A 16325-nucleotide genomic window follows, 5' to 3' on the forward strand; every position below is an offset into this window, starting at 1 on the left:
TTGTGGGGAAGCAGGCCACATCGTGCGGTATTGTCCTCATCGCGTTGCCGGGTATCAAGGATTTCCGTCCACTACCCCTCGGCGCTATTTCGACGGAAGACGCAACGTTGAAACGAGCGCGACGATCCCGCGAGACGTTTCTCCTGGGTTCCGGTCACGCTCGCCCTCCCCAGGTCATTTTCCCATTTTCCCCGATCTAATAGGGGTAGCACCACGGACATGGCGAGAGGAAGGTCTCCCAGTCCGCGCCGGGGAAACTAAAAGCAGCGACCTTAGGGGGGAAGGTTGCGAATTGCCGAAGATTTGAAAATCCCCCGTTACCGCCGCATATAGTGCCGCACATTCCAAATGTACCGACGAAAGACGAGATTGTCACCGCCGACATTACACTTTCAATTGACGGTCACGACGTGACCGCACTGGTTGACACTGGTGTGGACTTTTCAATAATGAGTGCGAATCTGGCCGACCAACTCAAGAAGGTAAAAATGGAATGGACGGGGCCGCAAATTAGAGGAGCGGGAGGCCAGCTGCTGACACCTACCGGAAAGTGCAGCGCACGAATCAAGATCGGGGATTCATCATTCGTGGCAACCTTCGTTATTCTTTCAGAGTGTTGTAAACAGGCCATCTTGGGTATGGATTTCCTGCGGGAGTACGGTGCCATTATAAATATACCGGACGGTGTACTGACCTTCTCAGCGGACCATAGCGCAGTGCAGCAGCGCAAGCCCATGCGCATGATTGACGACGTGACCATGCCACCGTTGTCATGCCGCCTCGTCTCTGTCACGTGTAACACGCAGCATAGTGGAGAAGGTGTCGCGGAACAAATATCCACGCTTTTACTCTCTCGAGGAATCGCTATTGCCAGAAGTCTCGTCAGTGTAGTGTCTGGGCAAGCAGAGGTCCTGTTGACGAACTTCAGCAACGAGCGTCGACACATTGCAGAGGGTACCACAGTTGCATACTTCGAAGAAATTGTTGAATTCCGCGAGTGCTTCGCAGTACAACAGGCAGAGACGCCGGCCGCTTCAACACCACTGCCTGTCGACGTGAGCACAGATTTATCGCCAGCGCAAAGGCAGAGTCTTCTAGATATTCTCGGCCAGTTCGAAGATTGTTTTTCGTCGACCTCGAGGGTAAATCAAACGCCACTGACAAAGCACCGAATTATAACAAAAGAGACGGCAAGACCAATTCGACAAAACCCATACCGCGTGGCACCGAAAGAACGTGAAGCAATATAAGAACAAGTCCATAAAATGCTCAATGATGACATCATTCAGCCGTCAAAAAGCCCTTGGGCATCACCAGTAGGGCTAGTTAAGAAGAAAGACGGCAGCTTACGCTTCTGTGTGGACTCCCGCAAGCTGAACCGCGTGACAAAAAAAGACGTATACCCACTACCGCGTATTGACCATTCACTTGACAGGCTGAGGCATGCCCGCTTCTTCTCGTCGATGGACCTGAAAAGCAGTTATTGGCAAATCGAGGTCGATGAGCGGGACAGAGAAAAGACTGCTTTTGTTACGCCTGACGGGCTTTACGAGTTTAAAGTCTTGCCCTTCGGATTGTGCTCAGCCCCAACAACATTTCAGAGACTGATGGATACTGTCCTATCAGGCCTTAAGTGGCAGACGTGTCTGGTATACCTCGACGACGTCATTGTTTTCTCACCAACATACGAGGAACATCTAAGACGGCTGCTATTAGTATTTCGAGCAATACGGTCCGCTGGCTTATCGCTGAAACTTGAGAAATGTCATTTCGGTTTCAAGGAACTCCGATTCTTAGGACATGTGGTGATCCACGAAGGTGTTCCATGAAGGTGAAGGTGATGGATCTCCTTGGACCATTTCCGACTTCGCATACTGGAAATAAGTGGGTAATTGTCGCTACGGACTATCTTACTCGCTACGCAGAAACAAAGGCTTTATCAAAAGGAACCGCAGTAGAAGCGGCACGATTTTTCATTGAAAATATCGTTCTGAGGCATGGTGCTCTTAGAATTATAATAACAGATAGAGGTACCGCTTTCACGGCCATGCTCCTCAAGTCAGTGCTTGAGTTGAGTGGAACAGCGCATCAAAAAACTACCTCCTACCACCCACAAACCAACGGCTTAACAGAACGCCTCAACAAGACAATTGCTGGTATGCTTAGTATGTACATCGTCGTGGATCATAAAAATTGGGACGACGTTCTACCATTTGTGACGTTTGCCTATAATACGGCGCAGCAGGAAACTACACGGAGCACGCCATTTAGTCGATGGCCGTGAAGTGATGACAATGCTTGATGCCATGCTGCTGCACGACTGCGAGGATACAGACACGGATGTTCAAGCCTTTACCCAACGAGCTGAAGAGGCACGGCAGCTAGCACGCGTGCGAATCGCCCGACAGCAGAGTTACGACGCACAACGTTATAACCTGCGACACCGATACGTCACTTATCAACCAGGCGAGAAAGTGTGGGTCTGGAGCCCTATTCGCCGACGCGGCCTTTGTGAAAAGTTGCTGAAGAAGTACTTTGGTCCCTACAATGTTATACGGCGCCTAAGTGACGTGAATTATGAGGTGATCCCTGCCAGTTCCTCGCGAGCTCAAAAATCTGAAATCGTACACGTTGTGCGGATGAAGCCATATTGCAGTGAGCCAGTTGCGTAATACGTCAACTACATACACCGCGTATTCTGTAGCCGAGCATCGGGTCGATGCTCTTCCTGGAGGGAGGCAAATGCCGATTCAACCTGCAGAGGAGAGCTCGCACAGCCAGAGAAGAAGACGAAGCTCTTGCCCGGTCCTCTTTACGAGCGCCTTTCATTTTTAATTAAAGTGAGCTCTTGTATATCGAACTCCTGCTGTGTCTGCGTCGTGACAATATTCTCATAGACACCCATGTATTTAAAACGAAGTGAAAATTTCTTCACAATGGATATAATGAACCATCCTTTGTCCATAGCGACCACTTCTTGATAATTTTGGTCAGTAAATCCTTCGTCCACAGCTCTGCACTGGGACGGTGAAGATTGCGGCTATATTTCTTGTCGTTTGCTGTGGAAGAGCAACACCACCTCTACTAGTTTTACCATTCGACTGGAGATGGACAACAGCAGCGGCAAACGCAATCACATGATCATAACAATCGAGCTGAAGTTGGCAATGTTGAAAGCTGTTGAGTCTAGCGTCGATAAAAAAAAAAGTTGTACAAGATTTCGGCGATGCCGCGGGCGACCAGGCCCAGACGTCGTAAAACGCTCTCCTTGATGGTGACGCTGTGCCCATCTTTCTGCACAAGGTCGGTGCTGATGCTGACGCAGTGACAACGAGAGTTGTCGGATGCGGAAATTGTGCGCGCGGTGTGGGGGTGCATGACCACAGTGACAAATGTGTCGACACGCCGGAGCCTAATGTTAGCGAACCCGACATACCCTGGATGTGACAGACATGCTGCGTCGCTTCTTTGGTGCTTTTGATGACCACGAGGACCGACTCAAAATATCTGCTAAAGCTTAAAATGCAGTCATTGGCATGAAAAATAGTCGGTAAAATGTCTATTATGGACTATTTTTTTCAAGTGATCTTCCAGCTGGTGTTTCAAATTTGGTGGAAATAAAAGTGCGTTGTTCTTTACTATTTAGCTAGTTTTTTGCTTTCAGACGGTTGTTCTTTTCTGTGCGGTGAGCTGCTGTGATATTTGGGAGTGAGTACATTCTCTTTTACTGGCTAATTGTTGGTAGAAATGGATAATGGTTATAATGAACTAATGGTTATAACAAAGTAATTAGAACTCTCCTTCAACTTCGTTATAACAAGGTTTGACTGTACACCTATGCCAAAGTGCTCTTATAATAGCAAGATTACCTGCTCTAGATCTAAATTTTTACTGCTGTAAATTGCTTCTAATAGCTAGAGATCCTGCTTCAAAATGCTCCAGAACTAAGATGTTACTGCTCCAAAGTGCTCCTAATTGCAAGAATACTTGCTCCAAAACGCTCCAAAAGTAAAATAGTGCTCTCAGATGCTCCTAACTGCAAGAGCTCTAAAATGCTCCAGAACCAAACCTTTATTGCTCCAAAGTGCTTCAAAACTTGTACTTTACTGCTCCAAAGTGCTCCAAAACTAAAATTTGACTGCTCCAAAAATTACTCCGAATTGGCAGTCCCCAGTGGGATCACTGTGAGTGGGGCGAAGCGTCCGTTCGTCAACTGTACGAAATTGTCAACTATACAAAAACTATCATTGTCATCTGGTGATATTTGCAAGAACATATACACACAACGCCATCTATTTCGCAACTCATAAGTTAGAAGTGGCTCCATACTACTACTACTACTACTACTACTACTACTACTACAGAGAAGGGAACGACCAACGCCCCTAAGGAGCACCACCCCTTACATTACACCATCTTCCACTAAAGGAAATCGTGAGTGGATGCGAAGCAGCAGGCGCTAACCCTTACACTGGTGGCAGCGTTGAAACTGGCACTCATTGCGGCATTGTGCAGGAGAAAAATTGTAACGAGCATGTGGCGCCCTGCCTAGCCTAGTTTCATTACCTCGCCAAATTTGGCAGGCAACATTGATTGTGCTTAAATCATAAACAATGACAAGCGCTGCTCCGCAGTCAGTAGCTGTTACTCCGCCATGCGTGTGGGGTCGTCCTTGTTAGAGAGTGCCTCCTCGGCCCTCCCTCTCGTCTGCGGTCTTCGGGGCAGATCGTGAGACTGGCGACGAGTTCACTCAGCGAGTCGACCCATGTCATCGAAAGCGGCAAAACAACGTGCTCTGCATCTGACCCCATGCCGATGTACGGAAGGTTCGAGTCGTTCAAAGGAGACAGGTCGCCTGACCCATCTATGAAGAGCAAGTTCATGTGTTTTTTCACACTAATGACACGCCCGAGGAGAAACAACGGGACATTTTCCTGGCAAGTTGCAGAACTCAAGTCATCAGTTTCCTGCTCTGCCTCCTAAAACTGGCTACATTGTATACCAAGACGCTCAGCGAGTTGCTCACTACACTGCGCTAGCATTCAGTCCAGCGTCGTCCAGGCTAATGGGGCATTTCCACTTCAACAACCAGAACCGCCAAAAAGGGCAGAGCCCTTTGGCGGTTCGGGTTGTTTATGTCGCAGACAAAACAACCCGGGCAAAGCCCGGGTTGTTTTGTCTGCGACATAAACAACCCGAAATACTGCGAAATAAACAATAAATATGATAACCAATTTCTACAGTCAGACCTTGACACTGTCTCAACCTGGTGCAATAAATGGCTTATGACTCTCAACTCTAACAAATCTAAATGCATGTCAATAACCCGACGATCTATTTCTCCCCCCTGTACCTACAGAATTAACGCCGTTCCCCTCCAGCATGTCTCTTCATATAAGTACCTCGGCGTTTACATTACCAACAATCTATCTTGGCACACGCATGTTACCTACATCTGTAATAACGCTAACCGAACGCTAGGATACTTACGCCGCAACTTTTCTCGCGCTCCGCTGTCCCTCAAAATTCTATTATACCGATCACTAATTCGCCCAAAGCTTGAGTACGCGTCCGCTATATGGGATCCCGTGCAGCAAAATTTAATTAACGCGTTAGAATCTGTTCAGAACCGCTCAGTTCGGTTCATTTGTTCTAATTATTCCCGTACTGCTAGCATATCAGAAATGAAATCTAACCTTGACCTACCCAATTTAACTGTCCGGAGGAAACTGGCGCGACTGCATTTTTTTCATAAGATATTTTTTCACAATCCATCAATGAAGCGAGACCTCATTTCACAACCGTCATACCACTCATCGCACATTGATCACCAGCATAAGGTTGCCATTCCGTTTTGCCGCACCAAATTCTTTTCAGCAGCCTTCTTACCGAAAACAGCCGCCGATTGGAACCACCTTCCCTCTTCCGTTGTATCAATAACAGACCCTTTGTTATTCAAGACTGCAATTTCTCAGCAATGCTTGTAACTATACGCAGTTTCCATTATCTATCTTTGTTTTGTATGTGCTTGAATTCTTATACATTTTTAGTTGACTTATGTTCCCTTCCTGATTTGCGCATCTGATACTTGTTTCTTTATTTTGTCTTTTTTTCTTGTGTGTTATATATGTTGTACCCACCCCCTCTGTAATGCCCTACGGGCCCTGAGGGTATTCTAATAAATAAATAAATAAACCCCACCATGCAGACAGGTCTCCTAGAACTTCCCAACCCCTCGCTGAACGACGGGGTGAAAGCAGCGCTGGTGATGAGCACGGGGACAAAAAACACGGCAAGATTGTGCGTGCGGCGTCAACGGAAACTGGTCGAGTTTGCACGAGCGGCGTCATCAGAAGCAGCGGTCTACAAGATGGTGGCAAGGGACGGTAGATGCAGCCGTTGCGGTGACGCCCATTCTCCCTCACAGTTTCAGTTTGTACATTTGCAAGAATAAGAATGGGGTGGAGCACATTTGGCAAGCACTCTCAAATTATGACAGTTAGATTCCCACTATCCCTCAAGAGGAAGGTATATAACAGCTGTATCTGGCTGGTACTTAGCTACGGAGCAGAAACCTGGAGACTTACAAAGAGGGTTCAGCTTCGATTGAGGATGACGCAGCGAGCAATGGAAAGAAAAATGGTAGGTGTAACCTTAAGAGACAACAAGAGAGCAGAGTGGATTAGGGAACGAGTGTTAAAGATATTATAGTTTAAATCAAGAAGAGGAAATGGACATGGGCCAGGCATATAGCGCGTAGACAGGATAACCGCTGGTCATTAAGGGTATCTAACTGGATTCCCAGAGAAGGCAAGCGGGTTAGGGGGAGACAGAAGGTTAGGTGGGCAGATGAGATGCTGCCAATTTACACCCGCAAACTTCTTAAAGTTTGCGGGTGTAAATTGGCAGCAGCAAGCACAGGAACGGGTTAACTGGTGGAACATGGGAAAGGCCTTTGTCCTGCAGTGGACGTAGTCAGGCTGATGATGATGATGACGTGCGGAAAGACTGGGCACCGAGTATGCCAAACGGGGAAGCAAAACAGTGGACCACAGCAGCAGCCTGGATAAAGCCCAGCTTGATTCAGGCTGCTTGATCCAGCCTCCGGTCAGGGTAGACGTTGCAAGTGGCGGCGAGGAAGTGCGGCAGAGGGCTCGGGTTCTTACACGGCCAGGCTCAACGTCGTGACCGAGGACTCGTCTATTTTCGACATGTGGCATACCGGCCTTGTCCTGTAGTCTGTGCCGCAGTGCATACTAACGGTCGAAGTTTGCGGGCGCCCCATTTCCATGGAACTGGACATGGGGGCCAGTGTGTCGGTCATGGCTGGCAAACTTTTCATAAAGACCTTCTCTAGATTGGCCATCGAGGCTTCAGGCGTCTTGCTGCAGAGTTATTTGGGTGAGCTTTCCCAGGTCCAAGACGAGGTTCAGGTCAGCGTTCGTTTTGGCGACAGAGAAGCAACTCTTCCTCTCTATTTGACCACGGGGTTGGCATCGACTCTGCTCGGCAGGAATTGGAGTTTTGCTCTGGGTATTCGGCTGCCAGAAGGCCAGGAAGCAGCCCTATATGGCGCACAAGACATCTCGAGCATCCTAGCAGAGTTCCAGTGACTGTTCAAGCCAGGGGTGGGCACATTTGCAGGTACCACTGCTGGCATCTATGTACCCGAGGGAGTCTGATTTCGGTTTTTCAAGCCTCGCCCGCTGCAGTTCGCACTTAAAGACCGGGTCACTCAGGAGCTGCAACTGTTACAGCGAGAAGGCATCCTGGTACCAGTCAGGACTGTGGAGTGGGCCGCTCCCATCGTTCCAGGTCCCAAGTGAGACAGTAGTGTCAGAATCTGTGGGGATTTCGAGGTTACAATCAACCCTGTCGCTACCGTCGAAAAGTACCCCTGCCTCGGATTGAAGATCTCTGGTCGGCTTTGTCTGGTGGCCAGAAATTCACCAAGCTCGACTTCAGAGACGTGTACCAGCAGTTGGTGCTCCAGGAGGCCTCACAAAAGTAGGTCACGATATCGAGAACTATAGGGCTTTTCCAGTATACGTGTTTATGATTCGGCGTGGCCTCAGCATGAGTCATCTTTCAAAGAGAGATGGACAACCTCTTCATGGGCATGAGGCACATGGCAGTGTACTTGGACGATATCATTGTCACCGGTATTGATGACAAAGACCACATGCAGAATCTGCACAACATTCTGGCTCGACTTCGAGATGCTGGTCTCAAGCTGAAGCGGGAAAAGTGCATGTTCATGGTTTCCAGTGTAAAATACCTAGGACACGTCATCTCCCAAGCTTGCCTGGCTTGCATGCTGAGCACACGATTGACCTCAGTGATAATACACCAGTTCGCTTGCAACCATATACGACAAGCGACGTGAACAGAAACTTATATGAGAGTAAACAGAGGACTGGCTGAAAAAAGGCATCATCCACAAGTCGAAATCTGCATATACCTCGCCTGTTAAAATTGTAGACCAGCCTCACCAGGAATCAACTCCAATAAGATTGTGCGTCGACTATCGTTTCCTTAATGCGAAGACGACCATACGTGCCTACCCCCAGCCACGAATTGACACACTACTTCGGGAAATGTCAGGGTCGCAACTTTCCTCGACATAAAAAGGCCTTTGTCAATGTGCCAATATGTGAAAGTGACATCGAGAAAGCAGCGTTTATAACTGAACATGCTCACTACGAGCAGACACGCATGATCCTCTGATAGTGCACAGCTCCGTCAACCATGCAGAACATTATGAATGATGGACTGAAACCGCTCATTGACAGTGGACACGTCATCGTGTATATGGACGATATATGCATATTCACGAATGACATCAAGCAGCACAACAGAACCGTGAGCGATGTTCTCAAAATATTTACAGACCTGAAGTTATGAGTGGACTTCAGGAAATGCACTTTCGCTGCTGACTCCATCAGCTTCCTGGGGTACATAATTTCGAGAGACGGAGTGCCCATCAACCCAAGACGGACGAGTGTCATAAAGAACTATGGGCAATCGCGCTCCAAGACAGAAGTGCGATCATTCCTAGGGCTGACATCTAACTACAGTAAATACATCAAGGACTGTGCGAAGATTGTGCAACCACTAACGAAGCTAACAAAGAAGGATGCACTTCTAATGTGGACTGCCGAATGCCAATCAGCTATGGACCTGCTGAAAGAGTGACTGACTGAAGCACCAATACTCGCAAATTTCGACCCAGCACTTTCGGCACAAGTTCACGGTGGTGCATCATACACCGCATTTGGTCCTCTCCTTTCTCAAATACACGCGTACGAAACGGTCATCATAGAATACGCAAGCAAGAAGGGGGCCGACTCATACAAGCACAAGCACTCGATAGATTTGGAGCTGATCTAAGTGCACTGGGCCGTCACCAACCGATACTACCTATACCTCCAAGGGTTTCAATATTTCGAAATTAACACTGACAACTGGGTGGTAGTGCATATCATGTCGAAGAAGCATCCACAAAAGCGATTCGCACGAATCATGCTTGACATGATGTCATACAGCTTCACGATTCAACACACGTCGGTAAAGACAAACGCCATTGCAGACGCGTTATCACGAGTCCCAGAAAACACACACAACGTGTTCGTTCTGAAGGCGGAAGACGGCCGACTCGGCAGAGCGCAAAAAGACGCCCCAGTACTTGCCCCGATTATCGACAAAACAAAGAGGGCACCAAAGACGACCCCCTACAGGATTGTGCAGGGCAGACTTGCACACGTCACCACCGACAGCGACAGAGAGACACACTGCATTGTGGTGCCAAAAAGCCTAAAACAATTAGTTCTGACGTCACACCACAATGATGATGGCCATGGCGATACCTCTCGAGCACTTCGAAAAATCAAGCAACATTATATTTCGTGTGACATGGAACGCGATGTCGAAGATGATATGCGTGGATGTCAAACATGCCAAAATTATAACGCGAAGACAGGAGTGAAAACCGGCTTGCTAAACCCCCGCACGCCAATGTAGGCATCATTCGACACCATTGCTATGAACCACATTGGAGACAGAGAAAAACATTTTGCTATGGACCACCGACCGAGACTGAGAGGAACACCACATCGTGGTGCCACAAAGCCTAAAACAATCAGTTCTGACGTCATACCACAACGAAGACGACCATGGCGATAGCTCTCGAAGGCTCCGAAAAATCGAGTAAGGTTACATTTGGCATGACATGAAACGAGACGTCGAAGGCTACGTGTGTGGATGTCAAACGTGCCATAGATATAACGCCAAGACAGGAGGGCAAACCGGCTCACTGAACCCCCGCATGCCAATGCAGGCACCCTTAGACATTATTGCTATGGTATGAATGGGCCACGTTGGCCCAATTCGTACCAAGGACCCCAACAAGTACTTTATAACAGCAGTCAAAGTCACGACGTGATTCATCATCACACGTACTGTACCAGAGAAGTGGACAGTAGGCTTGTGCGAATAGTGAATTTTAGGTTCAAAGCGAATTCGAAGTGTATAGTGATTTTGATAGAATAATTTCTAATGGAATTCAAATGGTATGTATAACGTATAAAAAAAAGGAATGTTTATTATGACTTAACTAAACTGCACAATATTTCTTTTGAATCGAAATAGGGGCTCTATGCAAATGCCATTTTTTTTTCATTCAAAGAAAGTCTAAGCAACATTGAGTAGTAGTTTAAGTAGGATGCGAGTGATAACATACTCAACATTTTAAAATTCAATATAATTGGATTATATATGCCGTCATAACAAGCTTAATGAAATGACGAATTGATTTGAGAATAACATGTTTTTTCAAAGGGGCCCTGCAGCACTTTTTTAATTAGCCATGGAGCCAGTAAATGTGCTTGTTGCCTCACAAATTTACTGCCGCAAAGTTTCTAGAATCAGTCTAGTACGAGCAGAGTTCCAAGAGTTTGCCGCACGCTGCAATTGCATTCTTTCTTCTCATCTTGACTAAATAGCTGGAAGTTAAGCAGGGATGAATGGCACAAAAAAAAAAAAGAATGTCACAAGCACCTTGTGACCTTGAGCACCTGTTATTTTTTTTCTTCGAATGCGTGGCTTTTCAGTGCGATCGCGCACATGCTCACAGACAAGCGGCGACCTCCCGCGGCAGTTTTGGTAATGACGGCGCGCCATGCTCAAATCAGCCAATGGCTGTGACCAGAGCCTTGTCACAGCCAATGGCTGTGACCACTGATCTTTGAGCTTGTAGTGTGATTTGCTGAGAAAAGAAAGCAATCTTTAGCTTTGAGAATTTATTGTGAATAACAAACAGCCTGCTGCACTATATTTGCCTCGCTTGTTCACGGTAGCCTCGACTACTGATTGGCAGCGTTTTTTTACCATGTTCAGTAAATGTTGCAGGGCCCCTTTAAATTTGAAGGGGACTTCGCGGCAAAGCGAATTTTTCCTGGATAAGTATTTTCACGGTTTAGTATTCCTACATTGCAGTGAAACCACATTTACAGGCGATGACATGCAGATTAATTCACCTATTCGTTCATTACGATAATTCAAATTCGAATCAAAGCGAATTTGAATACTCGACTATCATTCGAACATTCGCACAAGCCTAGTCGACAGAACACGTTCAACGCTTCTTCGATGAAGACATTGTACAGTCGAGCCCGCTTATAACGAATCTGAGCCCGACGCGGCATCCGCTCACTGTATCCTGAAGTTTGTAGTAAATGAAACACAGCTTTTAAAAAAGTTGCGAGTGATAACACAAAATTCTTTCCCCGAAAAAGTTCGTAATGCCTGCGTTTCAAAGAGAAAAAGCGATAGGGGCATTCTCTAGTTTATTTCAAACAGCAGCGTGCTTGTTTACCGAGGCCCGTGGCATAAGCTGTATGAAGGACTGACTCCATAGTTTCGTCATTCTCACAATAGGATTCCTTTAAATCGCTCTTGCCACGTACTTCATTCACAATGACCTAATATGTGCACGATTCCGCGTGGTCGGCATCATTATCGGCCGTAATGAAACTATCGCAACATATGTTCCATCCGCTCTCTCATGTCGGAGTCGACAGCACGCTGCCACGAATCGCCGCCGAAGTGATACTGTTCGGAAGCTCAGGCTCTGCATCGGGCCCAACATCGACGAAGTCGTCCTCGCAAGAACAGTTTTGCACGCATGTAGCCGTCACCACCGCCCACGATATATTCGCCATCTCCACAACCGAATACCGGGGCACCCGGAGCGGCAAGTTGGCTGCCAGGTGGTCAACAGCTATGAGCAAGCGCTCCACAACGCAGCACCTAACGCGCGGACTACACTCAAGCCAAGCAGTCACACTTTCGACGTTTTGTTGAGCAGCAGGAAAAAGCGTGCAAGACCTCCCGTCTGCCATCTGATCACACACGCACACCAAGAGCGAGCAAGATGCACACGCGCGACACACATGCCAGGACGTGCGGAACAGATCTGGGCCTGTTTCTAGTCAGAAAACGAAACTAACTCGAGCCAGCGTGGCTGGCGTTGCGGAGCGGTGAAGACGGGCGAAGGGGTCGTGATCAAGAGAGGAGAGCAGATTTGCGAGAGTTGCGATAGAGAGAAGAGAAGGAAGGACACGGCGGAGATGGGCGACTTTGAAAAGCAGTGTACGCGGGAAGGAGCTAGATCAGGTAGCTCGCTTGAAAGGTCTGCAAAACGCAGGCGTACAAAAACTTGAAAGAGTGCCTTCGCGTGCAGAAGTCAAAGCACAGCCGCCTGGATCGTTGCACGCGGCGGTGTTAAAAAAATTGGCTGTCGTGGTCAAAAAATTATTTTGTTGCGCCGGCGGGTTTGCGTGGCCTCACAGACTTCGATATTTCGGGATTCGTTCCGTGCAAATTAACAGCCGTTTTCACTCTTCCGCATGCGTGCGGAGAGAATGCTGAGCTGAGTGCAAGTGAGCAAAAACAAGTCCTAAACACGAAACGAATCATAAAATATCAGAGTCGGTGGCGTAGCATACGCGCGTGCACTATACGCAGACTATCGGATACAGTCGGTGGCCGACGATGTTGGCAAATGGTCTGGTCACTCAAGGCCAGCTACGCCAACGACAATACCAGCGGTCAAAGACAGAGGAGATGGCCGACCGGTTTCGAAAAATTAGTGGCAGTGTGAAAACACGGGCCGCGTCTGGCGATGCGGGGTGCTCAGAGTAGGAGGGGTACCAAGGACACAGGGATGCGTAACAAAACGCGGTCGGGGTGAGCGGCAACTAGAGGGGCACGGAGGCAGGGTCGGGGTTTAACAATAAGAATGTATGGGCAGCTCGCCGATGCCTGATCAGTAGTCGAAAGTGGTTTCCCGGGAAGTCGGCTGAGTGCCGACCCCGTTCACTGTAACCGATTGGTGGCGCTCAGAGACGTTAATTGTAAGTGTAATTTTGTGCCATTGAACCAATGTATATTTTCAGGATCATGCGGATATTGTTCGTTTTAAGCGAAAGTTCGTTTTAAGTGGGGCCATCATATGTGGGCTTGACTGTATTCACATTTAAAACACCAGAAACTGTGGGGAGAGGCAACAACAGAGTCTTCACTTCACGAGCTGCTACACGCTGCTTCACGGAGAAGAGCATCGATCACAGTTTGACCATGCCTTAAGCGCCAGAAACGAACCGTCTTGTTGAACGTGCAAATGAAGGAATATTGTCGGTACTTCGAAAGAACCTCAATGGCAACATGGACGACTGGAGCAAATACCTTCGAGAAACAACGTTTCAGGTGAACAAGCCACGCATTGGTCTACAAACGTCATCATTTCAAGTGCTGTACAACTACGTTTCACGTCGAACCATCCACAACGAGCTATCGGCACCAATGGAGCCACAAGAACAAGCAGAAGCAAGAAGTGAAGAACCACGAAACATGCTAACCGACTGCCTACATGAGCTCAAGTGCAAGTACGACGCCAAACACAAACCGCCACATTCAGCGTGGGTGACGAAGTGGTCACCAACAGCTCCCTACCAACAAAATTAGGGCCAATGTACGATGGACCCTGCACGATAACAGAAGTGGAAAAAGAGACGTACACAATCTCGAAAAAGGGCACTACAGAAACTGGGCTTGCAACAGCCCGACAATTGAAGCCTTTCCTCTTGCAATCCAGCCAAACCAGCATCAAGTCGACACAGTCGCAGACATGTGACAAAACAGCCACAGACTGTGACGAGCCTGACAAACAGTTTCAGCTACAAAGTGATAGACGCCACAAACTGCCACTGAACAAGGAGGAGCAGATGCCACCCCGAACATCTGACGACCAGCCAGGTTGCAAGAAACCGCCACGATGGTTGGCTATGTTACTGACATTCCCGACTATTGAGAGGACGCAACAGATTGAAAGACCTGGCCGTGTTAGCTGAGAGACTAACGCCACATATCATCAAGTCCGGGAATCCTCAAGTGCACACGGCTCACGAGGCGGGAAGAGGGGAGGGAAGTCATGTGACGTTCCGACTATTGACTGAGGGAGACATGCTCACGAGAGAAGCAGTCGTGTAATCTGTTTAAATCGTCATTAAATCAGTTTTGTTATTCATTACGATTGTGTTATGATATGCAGCAACCCCTGACACTAGTCAATGTTACCATTCGTATTGTAAGGGTGTCGCAGACTGCAGTAAATGTTACGTTGGCAAGAGAAGTAAGCTTTAGCAAAGACTGGAGCGGCACATCTACGATGTAAGAAAGGTTTCGTCGAATGCGCTGGCCGAGCACGCAGAACCAGCTGGCAATAAAATAGACAGAATAGGGTAAAATTCACAGAAATTAAGGGAAAAGAACTGGACTTCCGAATTTATCTTGACCCTCTGACAATGCATACAATGGCGCACATTTTAAAATGTAATCACGGTAATTTCCCCCACATGTACGTATGTCGTATTTTAGGATGCATAATTGGACTGTTTGCCCATTCATTATTTTAGTGTGAACGGGGCTCCCATGCGGAAATTGAAACGTTCTGCTTTTATGTGAACATTTGTGGTTGGTGCTCATGTTAATCCTGTGGGCTTGAAATAACCACAACAACAAAAAGAGAAAGAGGTGACAGTTGCATCGCGTACTCAGCGAACTTTGGCACACCGCCGATAACTTTTACTACAACATTCCGTACTTTGCAGTCTGCAGAAGACTGCACACGTATAGTGAGAGCAGTACAATGCTGTATAAAAGTGAAAACATCGCGAAAGTGCGGTTAAAAACAACGCATCCAACCACCAGCTTTCCTTCCCAAGAGTGAGGCAAGATCACAGCGATGGCAGCGCTCGCGCTTCCAGTGGTGGGCCTCGCATCCAATAACGCGTAATGCTGAAGATGAGGAGATCGGATCATTGGTAGGCAATTAAAAGTGGAGCTTACTCAAACTTCACTCGCAAAATATACTTCACGCTTAGTGCTCACTCAAACTAATACTCACCAATTTTTACCCCAAAAGGATTCAGACTAATGAAAATTTCCCACATCAAAATATTACTCACCCAGACACACACACATTGCTCCATCTGAGTGAGTCGACTCATGAGTGACTTTGCCAACCGGTAGTCACATATACTTTATTTTAGTGCAGTGCTCTCATGACGTATTATCATGCTGCAAAAGAGCATCACCGTTTCCAAGGCTGTTATCGTTGGTGTGCGAAAAAGTAGAAGTATTCTCTTCAGAAGTGGCAGAATTTGTTTAAATACGCGTTTGAGTTCATTTCACTTTTTTTTAGGCTTGCCAAACGAATAAATCCTAATTGTATATGATACACGGTTTATGATATGGATATGTCTGTACCATTTCTAAATTTAGATTAGCAGCAAAGCGCAACCTATGCTCAGCCTCAGCAAGATATTGACTACGTTGAGTAAATCCTGGATAATGTCAGCATCATTTGTTTTCAGGATGACTTGATGCAGCTCATTGACCAGGTGGAAGTGACTAATGCTGAGCAAATGGCATCCCAACAGGAATCCCAACACTCAGGTAAGCACGAAAAGCAGAAATAGGCAAACGAGGTCTCGTTAGCAAGTTCATTTCAGTGCACGGCTTATTGTATGCTGCCTGGGAGTCTTCCGATGCAGGCGTCTCGCTGGCTGGTCCCTTTGAATGTAATAGCATTCGAAAAATTTTATTTTAGTTTGGTTTCGCCAGCACGATTGCATCATCCCAACGATTTTTTGAAGGGACAGGGTAAGCATACTTATTGAAAAAACAAGAATTTTTTTCTTTTTGCACAATTTTAAATCTGTGGCTTTTTCTTAACCAGAATCAGTCGCATGTTTGGCCCAGGGTGA

General features: G+C 47.3%; 1 protein-coding gene across 19 annotated transcripts in view; it reads left to right on the top strand.

Moving 5' to 3' along the window:
- Positions 1 to 16325, top strand: part of Sirt2 (Sirtuin 2) — a 438023-nt gene that overhangs the window by 367289 nt on the left and 54409 nt on the right. For all 19 annotated transcript variants that reach the window (XR_012884102.1, XR_012884103.1, XM_075865870.1 and 16 more), the window contains one exon: positions 15933 to 16014. Coding sequence is in view for 17 of the 19 variants with exons in the window: in XM_075865870.1 (XP_075721985.1) it covers positions 15933 to 16014 (82 nt within the window). In the remaining 2 variants the exon portion in view is untranslated. The remainder of the gene's footprint in view (positions 1 to 15932; positions 16015 to 16325) is intronic.

This window comes from Rhipicephalus microplus, chromosome 6, assembly GCF_043290135.1.
Source record: "Rhipicephalus microplus isolate Deutch F79 chromosome 6, USDA_Rmic, whole genome shotgun sequence".
In the NCBI taxonomy this organism is placed as follows: domain Eukaryota; kingdom Metazoa; phylum Arthropoda; class Arachnida; order Ixodida; family Ixodidae; genus Rhipicephalus; species Rhipicephalus microplus.